Source organism: Melozone crissalis, unplaced genomic scaffold, assembly GCF_028551555.1.
Source record: "Melozone crissalis strain CALT ecotype California unplaced genomic scaffold, PUWL_Pcris_2 ptg000029l_1, whole genome shotgun sequence".
Lineage (NCBI taxonomy): Eukaryota > Metazoa > Chordata > Aves > Passeriformes > Passerellidae > Melozone > Melozone crissalis.
In genome coordinates, this window is record NW_026535807.1 from 16,855,417 (window position 1) to 16,867,957 (window position 12,541).

At 59.0% G+C, this 12,541-nt stretch overlaps 1 protein-coding gene across 2 annotated transcripts in view; it reads left to right on the forward strand.

Moving 5' to 3' along the window:
- BSN (bassoon presynaptic cytomatrix protein) overlaps positions 1–12,541 on the forward strand; it is an 87,044-nt gene that overhangs the window by 68,388 nt on the left and 6,115 nt on the right. For both annotated transcript variants that reach the window (XM_054280675.1, XM_054280676.1), the window contains 2 exons: positions 4,379–4,837; positions 5,862–12,491. In XM_054280675.1, the coding sequence (XP_054136650.1) occupies positions 4,379–4,837; positions 5,862–12,491 (7,089 nt within the window). The remainder of the gene's footprint in view (positions 1–4,378; positions 4,838–5,861; positions 12,492–12,541) is intronic.

Genomic DNA, 12,541 nt, shown 5'->3' on the forward strand with positions numbered 1-12,541 from the left:
CTGTGACTCTTCTGGAAATCCCAGCTTTTTGGAGGCAGAGAAAGCAGGGAGCCCGAAGAATCAGGGCAGTGACCCTCAAAGGCTGTAAGCTGATAACCAGCTGGGCTGGGCAGCCCCCAGTGGCCTCACCCCCCTCCTCTGGCTGGCTGTGTTCCAGTGTGCCCTGCCGTGCCAGCGCCTCTTCATTTCAGATGGCATCTCAGGCACACTTTGGTTTCATCCCTCTCCTTAATTATTGATGCTTTCCTCTGCCTGGTGCCCACTCTGCATCCCAGCAGTGTTGCCCATCTTCCCTGCATGCCACAGCCTTCACCAGCCCCAGCTCCCCATAACTGGGCTCCCCTTGGTTAAACCCCCCCATGGTCACCACCACAGTTCTAAGGCAGCAAGCCTCAGTGCCAAGCAAAGGCCAATCCTCACCCTGGTCAGGGCCAAGGTTTCCAGCATCTTTAAGTGTGGAGACAGACAGAAGCTGCTGTGCCTTTGCCATAAGCTCCTTACCCATTTTCCACCCCAACGAGGGGCACCCTGGCTTCCTGGGCATCCACGGGTTTGGCCATGTAAAGCACTAAATACAGCCTAATTATTATTATCTTCGTGGGATCTGGTTAATCTCAATGGGGATTTACAAGCTGTTAGCAAAGCAGCCGCTCCTCCAACGTTTGCATTTTTCTCAGGGGCAGCTTAATCCCCTTGGCCGTGTTCTCTGGGAAATGCTTGAGGCCAGGTTCTGTGGAGGAGGAAGCTGCCTCAGAGCCAGTCCCTGTGAGAGGGAGCAGAGGTGCTGTGGGATAACAAACACCGAGCTGATAACGCTGCGGGAGAGGGACGGGAACGGATCGGATCGTTTGTCACCGGCACAAGGCTGGGAGGGGCCTCAGCTTCAGCATCCTCACATCCTAAATCCCCCTGGGATTTAGCCCTCACACACATGACAGGTGTCAGTGCTGGGGTTGATGGGGCTGCAGAGGTCTCTTAAAGGTGGAACCAAGAGCTCAGAATGGTTTACCAGAGGCATTCCCACTGGCATGGGCAGCTTTGCTTGCCTCCACCTTCCCACAGCTGCCGTGGGCAGGATTTCTCTCTCCCTCATGTGCTTGTGGGAGCTGGGCAGCTCACAGCTGCTGCTGCTGGAGCGTTCACTGCAGCCCCTGTGAGCTGTGATGGCAAATGCTGTGCTGGCTGCTGCAGCACGGTCCGTGCTCACACACAGCTCCATGTGGCACTGGCTGTGACAGGCATGGGGCTCTCCCACAGCTCAGGGAAATTCAGCTATCCCTTTGCTGCTTTTGTGCCACAACCTCACAATGATTTTCCACAGGGGTTCAGATTGAGGCACAGGGTGCAGGACTGTCAGCAGGGTCTCCTCAGCATGTAAGATCCCAGAGGTGCTGAAGGAAAAGCCAGTAAGAGAAAATGCAAACTCAGCATATGCCAGTCTCTCAGTTTGAGTGTCTCTGGGGCTTGGCAGGCACCTCTCACAGCTGGCAAAGCCCAAGGACCTTCTCTGCTTGCCTTTCCTCGGTTCCTGCCTTCCCTCTGTACCCTGGCCTTCCTGCCTGCTTTGAAAGACGAGGGGCATTTCAGAGTGGAGCTCCACAATCTTTTTGGCAGAGCTATTTTTAATAGAGATTGTTCCCTTGTCCACTTCCCAGTGCGGTCCCATGAAGAGCCGAGCTGTCACATCTACGAGAGCAGGATGGCAGGGTGAGCTGCTCAAACTGGGGCAGCTGCCAAGAGGAATGGCTGCAGAGCCGCAGCTGGGAGGAACCTCAGGGAGGAGCCTCAGACCAACCTGCAGAGACATCAGATCATAGAACCGTAGAACGATTTGTGTTGGAAGGGACCTTCATCTCATTCCAGTCCCTCTGCCATGGGCAGGGTCACCTTCCACTAGACCAGGTTGCTCAAAGCCCCATCCAGCCTGATCAGGGATGGGCATCCCCATGGAATACATTAGTGCTTTGCTTGTCTGGTTGTGCAGGAGCCCTAAGCCTCGTGCTGATGAGATCACACCAGTAGTGACACCTGCCTCTCCATGGGCTCCTTGAAGGGCACCTGATTGGCACTCAGCATCTGCAGCACTGGAGGCCAGTGTTGGCCTTCATGGTCTTTCTGGCTTGAATTTTTCTCTGGAAGGGCAAAAGCAGTTGTGCCCATCACATATGCAGAGCTCCCCAGTCACCAAAGTTTGGTAGGTTGGGACATCATTAGGATATCCAAAGCCCCACTCAGGGAGGGTGTAAAGGATCTGAGTGAGGCAGGCTGGGTTGTTCAAGGCAAGCTGATCTCCTCAAGCTCCTTCAGGACCATGCTGGGAGCTGGTGTGGTGCTGTGGCAGACAGGTATGGGCAGGAACTGGGCTGAGCTTTGCCCTGGCACATCCAACCCATCCCCTGTGCATTGTGCCCTGCCCTCACTGCCTGCATCAGGGAGGGAGCTCTGGCAAAGAAAAATGGGATTGCTGAATGAAAAATGAAAGGTTGTGTATTTCCATGAGGCATGGTTTCAATTTGTGTCACACAATCACATTTCCTTCTGCGCTCTGGAATAATTACACAGCAGAGTGGGGCAAGCAGATCTGATTCAGAGGCACGGGAATGAGTTCTGAAATAAAAGAAGACAAATGCAATCATTAAGATACAATAGGCTGCACTTGCCCCTTAATTAGACTTTCTCTTTGATTAAGCAGTAATTAAATATTACCATGCTGAAAGGGATTTTTTTAATGGCCCTCCAAAGCCCTAATGTATTCTTAAGATGTTTGTGTGAAGAGCAGGGGCTGCTGCAGGGTGCTGGGTGTGGGAGGATGTTTTACACCTGCCCCTTTTCTGCAGGAGCAGCCCTCCTGCCCCTGTGCTCCCTGGAGAGCGTGGGGCTGGATGGCTGCTCCTGGGCTGGATTGCTGCAGAGGTGAAGATGTGTCCCTGGGAAAGCCCTGCTGCTCCTGGCCACCACCAGCTGCAAGGCATCTCCAGCATCTCACCATAACCTGGAGACTCCTGGGATGCAGATGACAAGGCTGTCACAGTTCTGCTGTCCCATAGGTGTGGGATTTAGTCATAGATTAGAATCACAGAATTGTTCAGGTTGGAAAAGACTCTTGAGATCATGGAGTCCACTGTTATCCCAGCACTGCCAAGGCCACCACTAAACTCTGTCCCTAAGCACCACATCTACACATCTTTTAAATCCCTTCAGGGATGGTGACTCCACCATTTCCCTGGGCAGCCTGTTCCAGTGCTTGACAGCCCTTTCAGTGAAGAAATTTTTCCTAATACTCAATCTAAACATCCCCTAGTGCAACCTGAGGCTATTTCCTCAATGTCATTTTGATGAACCCAATCTTCTCCAGGCAGACCATGGCCTCTGGGATCCCAGGGCACACAGCCCTGGCCCCAGGCTGGTCCAGATGAAGACCAAGACCACCTCTCAGACAGCATGACAGCTCCTCAGGACCAGCCACCCATTGAGGTTGGCCACCCTGAGCTTTGGGAGCCATGGAGCAGCAAAGGAGAAGTCTGGGAAAAGAACCTGGAGCATACTGTGCTGTTAGCAGCAAAACTGAAGAGATTTAAGATGCTGAAACATCTAAACTGAAGGGAATGTCAGGCCCCTATTCCTGGACATTCCTGGGTGGGTAAAAATAGCCCTTGGGCGACCTGGGGGAGGAAAGTGCTTCTGATCTCTTAATGCAGAGCCCCTGCCTTAGCCCTGTGGGCTCTCTGCCACTCACAGCCCCGCTTGCCTCTGCTTTTTGCAGGCCATAAAACGACAGCTCTTGCTGAGAATTTCACTAGACAAGATTGTCTTGTTCTTTTCCTGCACAGCGTGTACTTTGGGTAATATCTTTGGGAAATTCTGGCATACTTGTGTAGCCAGTATTTTTGTTAACCTAGAAAAAAGAGCCATAAGTGTTATGATTATGCTATTAAACCTTTATAGTATCAAAGAAAACAAATCAGAGCGAGAGAGGAGCTGTAGGAGCTGAGAAGTGTTAAGCTACGGTCGTAATATGCCTTTGATTGTTTAATTTCATTAAAACTGAAATACCACAAGGCTGAAGAATGAAAAAGCTGGTGATGCTGAGGGGTTGTGGGGAGAGTGTGCAATCCCTGTGCTGCAGCCATGGTACCTCTGGCTGGACATCTCTGGGTTCTGGACAAGGGTAGGGATGGGTTGGAGCTGGGTGTGGATGGTTTGCAGGGTATGGCTATGACGCTGCATGCCCCTCCACAGCCGGTTATTTGGTTTGGAGGGGCCAAATCCTCTGCACCATTGCCGGGTGTCCCACCAGCAGAGCTCCTCCGTGATGAGATCCCTGCTGGGGTGAAGCTCCCAGAATTTCAACAGAACTTTTCCTTCCATTCTTTTGCAGAAGAACGAATGGCTGTGCTTGAACTGCCAAACTCAGCGGCTGCTCGAAGGGAGCCTCGGCGACCCTGCCCCAATGCCACTGCCTACCCCGAAGCCTCCATCCAGCGGCTCCCCCCGGCACCAGCCGCCCGCCGCCGGCCAGCAGAGAGCGCCCACGCCGGCACCCGTGCCCGCCGAGGCAGCGCCCCCCGAGCAGCAGCCCTCGCCCGCCAGGAGCCTCCGCGCTGCTGAGCAGGGCAGGACCCCGAGCCCTGCCCCAGCGGAGAAGAAGCCCCCACCGCCAGCAGAAAAGAAGCCCCCGGTGCCGGCAGAGGAAAAGCCCCTGCCCAAAGCTGCCCCGGAGCCTTCCAGAGCTCCTGAGAGCATCGCTCCAAAGGGGAAGAGCATGACCCCCAAAGCAGAGGTGGAGAGAAAGGAGAGCCAGGCACTCCCCGAGGCGCCACGGGCAAAGGAGCAGGAGGTGAGCGCTCAGGGAGCCTCCAGCTCTGAGCATCCCTGGGCACCACACCCTGCCCCAGGCTGGCCTGGTACTGAGCTGTGCCTCTGTCAGTAGTGGTGCCCACAAATGGGGAAGGACCTTCACAGGCTCCATGGCAGCATGCTGGTATTTGCCTTCTTTTTATTAGGGTTACATCAGTTCAGGCAAAATGCAATAGTTCAGGTCATGTCTGGCCTCAGCACTTCTTTTGAATAATATAACAGTAGTTGGGATTTGTTGTCAAATGGAAAACTCATTTTCCAGCATTTCATGTTGCAGCAGTGGGTGTTTTTCATACTCTTTATCCCACTTTTTCTAAAATTCATAACAATTTGGGGAAACATTTGCCTACCTTGGGATGGTGTTTCCCCACAAGCGACCATCCCAGCAGCAGCCAGCAGAGCCCCCCATGGGGAGGGGACATGGCAGAAGGTCCCCACCAGCTAGGAGGGAATGGCTGCCCCCCTCGCTGCTGTGCAGCCCCCAGGGAAGAGGCTCCTTGGGTCCCCAAAATCAAGTGGTCTGTGGTGCCTCTGGCAGGGTGGCAGGTCCTGCCAGTAGCACCAGGGCTGGGTGTGATGGCACAGTCCCCATGGCTCAGTCCCTCACACTGCCTAATTGTCAAACCAATTAAAGGAGGCTGTTTATTTCTGCTGGCATCTAGCAAGGATCCTGGGGCCAGCCCTGCTTCTGAAGGGTGCTTTGGGGGCTGGGGGCCCAGTTTTTGAAACGTATTTCTTAGTCCCCCAATGTATTTGTGCCCGGGGCCATTTCCTGTACCATCCCCTGCTTGCAGCACACCTTCTAACCTGCCTTTATTAGCACAGACAAGTTACTGATGTGCCACTGAATTGGGGGACACAGGGTGGTCCCCATCCTTTGCTCTGGGCTGGCTCCCAGTGGTGCCCAGACTTTTTGTGTGCTCCTTGGGAGACAGTTTGGGGGAATTATGAGCAGCAGCTCTGGAGCTGCCTGGATGTGACGCTGTGTTGTTCCTTGCCTGCAGGACGGCAGCAAGCCTTACCCCCCAGACCTGTCCCGCAGCCCCCAGAGCCTCAGCGACACCGGCTACTCCTCCGACGGCATCTCCAGCTCCCAGAGCGAGATCACCGGCCTGGTGCAGCAGGAAGAGGAGAAGCTGAGCAGCACTGGGCTGGCTGGGCAAAGCCCCCCCAGCCCCTCTGAGCTCACCAAGCTGGAGAGCAGCATGCGGCCTCTCCTGGAAGGCCGGGGTGCACCCACACAGTCCCCTGAGCGCAGCAAGAGCCGCACAGAGCCGCAGGAAGACCAGCGGCAACAGCAGCGGCCACGGTACCTCTCCATCACCCCTGAAGCCTTTGACTCCGATGAGGAGCTGGAAGACATCCTGGAGGAGGATGAGGAGTGGGATAACCAGCGTGAGCGGCGGGAGAGTGCAGAGTCCTCAGATGAGTTTGGCAGCAAGCTGCGGCATGACTATGTGGAGGACAGCAGCGAGGGGGGCTTCTCCCCAGTGCCCCCCCGGACCAAGGGCCAGGAGGCAGAGGTGACAGATGAGGAGTTCATGCGGAGACAGATCCTGGAGATGAGTGCTGAGGAGGACAACCTCGAGGAGGAGGAGGAAGGCTATGGGCGCACCAAGTACAGCATCCCCAAAGCTGGGCAGAAGAGCGAGGCAGAGAAGGGCAAAGAGCCAGCGTCGGCCAAGCGGCGCCTGCCACACGGTGCCAGCAGCATGTACACAGGAGAGGAGAGCAAAGAGGTGGAGGCAGTAGAGGGGGATGACTTGAGCACGGCCCAGGGTGGGCTGCGGCGATTCAAGACCATCGAGCTGAACAGCACAACTGGCTATGGCCGGGAGATGGAGATTGGCCAGGAGCCAGACACCAGTGTGGACCGGGAGCCCGAGCTGGAGATGGAGAGCCTGACAGGCTCCCCTGAGGAGCGCTCACGGGGCGAGTACTCCTCCACCCTGCCAGCCACAACGCCCAGCTATACCTCGGGCACCTCACCCACCTCTATCTCCTCGCTGGAGGAGGATAGCGACAGCAGCCCCAGCCGCCGGCAGCGCCTGGAGGAGGTGAAGCAGCAGAGGAAGGCTCGGCATCGCTCACATGGCCCCTTGCTGCCCACCATTGAGGATTCATCTGAGGAGGAGGAGATGCGGGAGGAAGAGGAGCTCCTGCGGGAGCAGGAGAAGATGCGGGAGGTGGAGCAGCAGCGCATCCGGAGCACAGCGCGCAAGACCAAGCGTGACAAGGAGGAGCTGAGGGCCCAGCGGAGGAGGGAGCGCTCCAAAACCCCCCCCAGCAATCTCTCCCCCATCGAGGACGCCTCCCCCACAGAGGAGCTGCGACAGGCGGCAGAGATGGAGGAGCTGCACCGCTCCTCCTGCTCCGAGTACTCGCCTTCCATTGACTCAGAAGCAGAGAGCTTTGACGCTGTGACCTCCAAGCTGTACAAGTCTGGCAGCGAATACAACCTGCCCACTTTCATGTCACTGTACTCCCCGACAGAGAAGGTGGAGAGTGCTGCCAGCCAGCCCATCAGCAAGCCCCTGAAAAGCGCCGAGGAAGCCTATGAGGAGATGATGCGGAAGGCAGAGATGATGCAGAAGCAGCAGGTCCAGCAGGCCCAGCCTGCCTCTTCCTACAGCAGCACCTTCCAGCAGGTTGGCTACCGCAGTACTGAGGGCCAGAACGGCTTTGACTACCAATATGGTGAGGAATACCAGTACGACGGCAGCCTCACGCGCCCCTCCCAGCCCGACTATTCCAGTGCCCTGCCAAAGGCAGGAGCGGTGTACGAGGAGATCCTGCAGACCTCGAAGAGCATCTCCAGGATGCACCAGTCCTCTTCCTTTGATCTGGGTGAGAAGGTGAAGGGGCAGGAGGAGGCGTACCAGGAGAAGCATTTCCTCAATGCAGAGAGCGCCTACGCTGACCTGCTGAAGCAGAACGGTGGCCCACTCACCCCTGGCACAAGCCCCACACAGCTCTCTGCTCCTGTCTCCTTCGCCAGCTCCGACAGCAGCACTGGCAAGACTATTCCTGATGTCCGGGTCACTCAGCATTTTGCAAAAGAGGGACAAGACCTAGGCAAGCTCCAGAGTGCCCCAGCAGCACCCAGCCCAGTATCCAAGGTTACTACCACTCCTTATGCTTACAGCAAAGGCACCAGCACAGTGACAACAGCAGCAGGCAGCCCTGGAAGTGCACTGCAGAGCTACAGCTCACCAAGTCTGGAGGCCCCATCCATAGCTGGGAGAAGCTACACTCCATCAAAGAGCACTGTCAGCTATGGCTCACAGACCGAGGATACCACCAGAACCAGGACGGTGGAGATTAGCGTGCAGACAGCCAGGGAGAAGATCCCAGCCGTGAGTGACAGCAAGGCCACACTGCCCAAGACATACACCTTCTTCAAGAGCTCCAGCCCTCCGCTCTCACCCACCTCACCCACGCAGAGTCCCACCCGCACCACAAAGGCCACAGCAGAGTTTTCCACACAGACACAGAGCCCAGTGCTCTCCTATGATGGTCCTTCTGCTCCTGCTGCTGGCCCGGACACCTCTTCCCCCATGGTGGCGCAGGGAACACAGACACCACACCGGGCGGGCTCGCCGCGCCTGACTCGGCAGGCGTCCTCACAGGACTCCCCCTTCATGGTGATCACACTGGCGGCCGATGCAGCCAGCCAAACCAAGCCAGTCAGCTCTGGCGCCCTGACATCTCCCACTTCATCCCCCACCAGGCCAAGCCGGCAGCTGCTGGCACATGGTTACACCCAGACACCGGAGCCAGAGCAGCCGACAGGTGCCTACATCAGGGCACAGCCAGTGAAGGACCACGCCCAGAAAGCACCTGCCGTGACTTCAGCCCCTGATGGCATCACGGGACTCTACAGCTGGGGAGCACTCCCTGCAGAAAACATCTCCCTCTGCCGCATCTCCTCCATCCCCGGTACGTCCCGGGTGGAGCCAGGGCCCAAGGTACCAAGCAGCAATGCTGTGGACTTACGGACCGCATTGAAGTCTGCCCCCATCATCATAACAGACCAAGGCATGGATCTCACATCTTTGGCCACTGAGGCCAGGAAGTACTGCCTGACCCTGGACCACATCCCCAACCGGCAGTCCACAGCCATCCAGCCCTTGATCATCAACCTCAATGCCCAGGAGCAGCCCCACGCCATCATCGCAGCAGCCAGCACTGCCAGCCTGGCCATCGCCTCTCCCATGATTCTCTCGCAGTCCAAGCAACCCATGGTCTATGGAGACCCTTTCCAGAGCCGTGTGGATTTTGGGCAGGGGACTGGGAGCCCAGTGTGCTTGGCGCAGGTGAAGCAGGTGGAGCAGGGTGTCCAGACAGCCACTGTCAGAGCCAGCGGGGTGGCCAGTGGCAAGCCCGAGCCTCCTGCTGCCCCTCAGACCAAATTTGCAAGGTACGGCATGCCAGGCCAGATGGTGAAGAAGGATGTGCTCCTCACACAGACCGGTGGGGCACAGAATGCCAGTGGCCTCCCACAGGCCTTCCCACCAGAGCCAGGATCGGAGGTGTACCGGGCAGTGCCAGTAGAGCTGAAGAGCCAGAGCCCTCTCCTTGCCCTGGGTGGCAAGAAATCCCAGGTGATGATGGTGCAGATGGAGGAAGCAGCGACTGGCCCGGTGACCAAAGTGCTGAAGGAGGAGGGGCCAGCCAACGTCCTGGACCTCACGGGCGTGAAGCCAGAGAGCCAGGTGGCCTGCTGTGACATGGTCTACAAGTTTCCCTTTGGTGGCAGCTGCACAGGTGCTTTCAACCCCACCTCCAAGATGCCAGAGAAGAAAACCGGGGAGGCGGCAGTGATGCCTGGTCGGAAAGCTGGTGGACCAATGTATGGCAGCAGAGAGCCAGAGCTGCCAGAGTCCTTCCCTTACCGGGAGCAGCCGGCCCCGGCACCTGCACTCTATGAGGAGCAGAAGTTTTACCCAGCCAGCGCCTTTGGACGACTCTACTCCTCCATGTCGGACACAAACCTCTCTGAAATTGGGATGAGCTACTACCACACAAAGGGAGATCAGCCCTTCCCTGCCCCAGCAGGTGATGCGGCCGTGGACCTCAGCACCATGAAGCACTCCTACAGTGTGGGCTTTGCCGAAGGGGGTTACCTGGGCCAGGGGCCACAGTACGGCTCTTTTTCTGACCTCCGCCAGCCAGGAGAGCTGCTAAGCCACCCCTTCCCCATGCGGAGGTACAGCTCGGCCTCCAACCTCTACTCTGACTACCGTTTCTCACACCGAGGGGACCTGGCCAGCTTCCAGGAGTCCAGCCTGGCCCACTACAGTGCCACCACAGCACGTGAGATCAGCCGCATGTGTGCTGCCCTCAACTCCATGGACCAGTACGGGGGCCGGCATGCCAACGGCCCTGATGTGCTGCCTTATGGCCCCAGCACCGGGCAGGGGGCCACAGGGGGGCTGGCAGCTCAGCAGCAGGGCCCTGTACCCCCCAAACCCGGTGGGATGTACAACCCCACCTTCCCTGAGGGACGGCAGGGCTTCAGCAACCTGGCACAGTACAACGTTCCTGGTGTCCGCCTGGGCGCCATCCGGCAAATGCTTCCTTCCACCGCAACCGTGCGGGCTGCCGACGGCATGATCTACTCCACCATCAACACCCCCATCGCCTCCACCCTGCCCATCACCACCCAGCCGGCCTCCGTGCTGCGGCCCATGCTGCGTGGGCTATACAGACCCTACGGCCCGGGTGGTGTGGCTGCAGTCCCACTGGCCAGCTTGGCCAGGATGCCAGTTGTCACTCCCCGTGTCCCACTTGCAGCACAGGGACTCTACCGCTTCCCGGCCCCAGGTCGGCCGGCCCCAGCAGCCTCCATGATGGAGACACCCGTCTACCTGGGGAAGCCCGTCGCCAGCACAGCCCCGGCAGCGGTGGGAGCTGCTCCTGCTGCCAAAGCACCCGCTGCCCCCGCCACACCTGCCAGTGGCTTGCAGAGAGCAGAGCCGCCACCAGCTGCCCCCCGTGCAGAGGCACCAGCAGCACCAGCAGCCCCCAAGGAGAGCGGGCCAGTGGCCACAGCGCCCAAGCCACCACTGGATGGAGCTCAGCGGGAGGAGAGGGAGCGGGAAGAGGAGCGTCAGCGCAAGCAGCAGGAGCACGTGCTACAGCTGGAGCGGGAGCGCGTGGAGCTGGAGAAGCTGCGGCAGCTGCGGCTGCAGGAGGAGCTGGAGCGGGAGCGCGCCGAGCTGCAGCGGCACCGGGAGAAGGAGCAGCTGCTGGTGCAGCGGGAGCTGCAGGAGCTGCAGTGCATCAAGCAGCAGGTGCTGCAGCAGCAGCAGGAGGAGCGGCACGCGCAGCTGGCGCTGCAACGGGAGCAGCTCGCCCAGCAGCGCCTCCAGCTCGAGCACATCCACCAGCTCCAGCACCAGCTGCAGCAGCAGCTGGAGGAGCAGAAGCGGCAGAAGACCATCTTCCCCACTCCCGTGGAGCCCACTGCCCGCCCGCCCGAGGGGCCCGCTGAGGCACCGCGGGTGCTGCCACACAATGGGCAGGCATGGCCCCCAGCGGGCCAGACACCCCCAGAGGGGCCTGCTGGTCCCCGCTACCCCATGCCACAGCGGCCACTCAGCAGCTCAGCCTCAGACATGTCACTTCAAGTCGAGGAGTCCTGGGAGCCCGGCCGGGGCATCAAGAAGAGGAACTCGATGCCACGGCTGAGGGATGCCTACGAGAAGGAGACCTTTGCGGCGCGGAAGATGGCGGACAGTAGCGTGCAGACAGACGAGGAGGACGGCGAGGAGCGGTTCATGCTGTCGCGGCGGCGGCGGACGCGGCGCAGCGCTGACTGCAGTGTGCAGACGGACGAGGAGGACAGCGGGGAGTGGGAGCAGCCCGTGCGCCGCCGGCGCTCCAGGGCCTCACGGCACACTGAGGCCAGCACCGAGGGCAAGACAGACGGGGCAACCCGCACAGCCAGCGTGGGTATCCAGACCATCAGCGACTGCTCAGTGCAGACAGAGCCCGACCAGCTCCTCCGCGTCTCCCCCTCCATTCACATCACCACCCATGACCCCCGAGTGGAGATCGTGAAGTACATCTCAGCCCCAGAGAAGACACAGCGGGGTGAGAGCCTGGCCTGCCAGACAGAGCCAGAGCCAGCTCCCCAACCTGGCGTCGTGGTCCCCCAGCTGACGGTGCCCACCACCATCCCACCCTACTCCACCAGCCTCCAAATAGTGAGCACAGGCCCCCTGGACCCCCACGCTGTCCGGCAGCAGACCCTGGGCAAGTTTGAGAAGAAGAAGCCAGATCCCCTGGAAATTGGTTACCAATCCCATCTGCCAGCTGAATCCCTCTCCCAGCTGGTGACCCGCCAGCCGCCCCGCTCTCCCCAGGTCCTCTACTCACCTGTCTCCCCGTTGTCCCCCCATCGTCTCCTGGAGTCCTCCTTTGCCACCAGTGAGCGGCTGAACAAGGCCCACGTCCCCCCACAGAAGCACTTCACCACCGACTTAGCCCAGCGCCAGCAGACGCTGCCGCGCCCCATCAAGACCATGCAGCGCTCCCTGTCCGACCCTAAGCCCATCAGCCCCACCTCCGAGGAAGCCGGCAAGGACAGGTTCTCCCTCTACCAACACCCGCTGCTCCCCAGCTCACAGGTATGTCACCACAGGGAACAACCTTACCCTCAGGGAACAGCCCTGGGAGG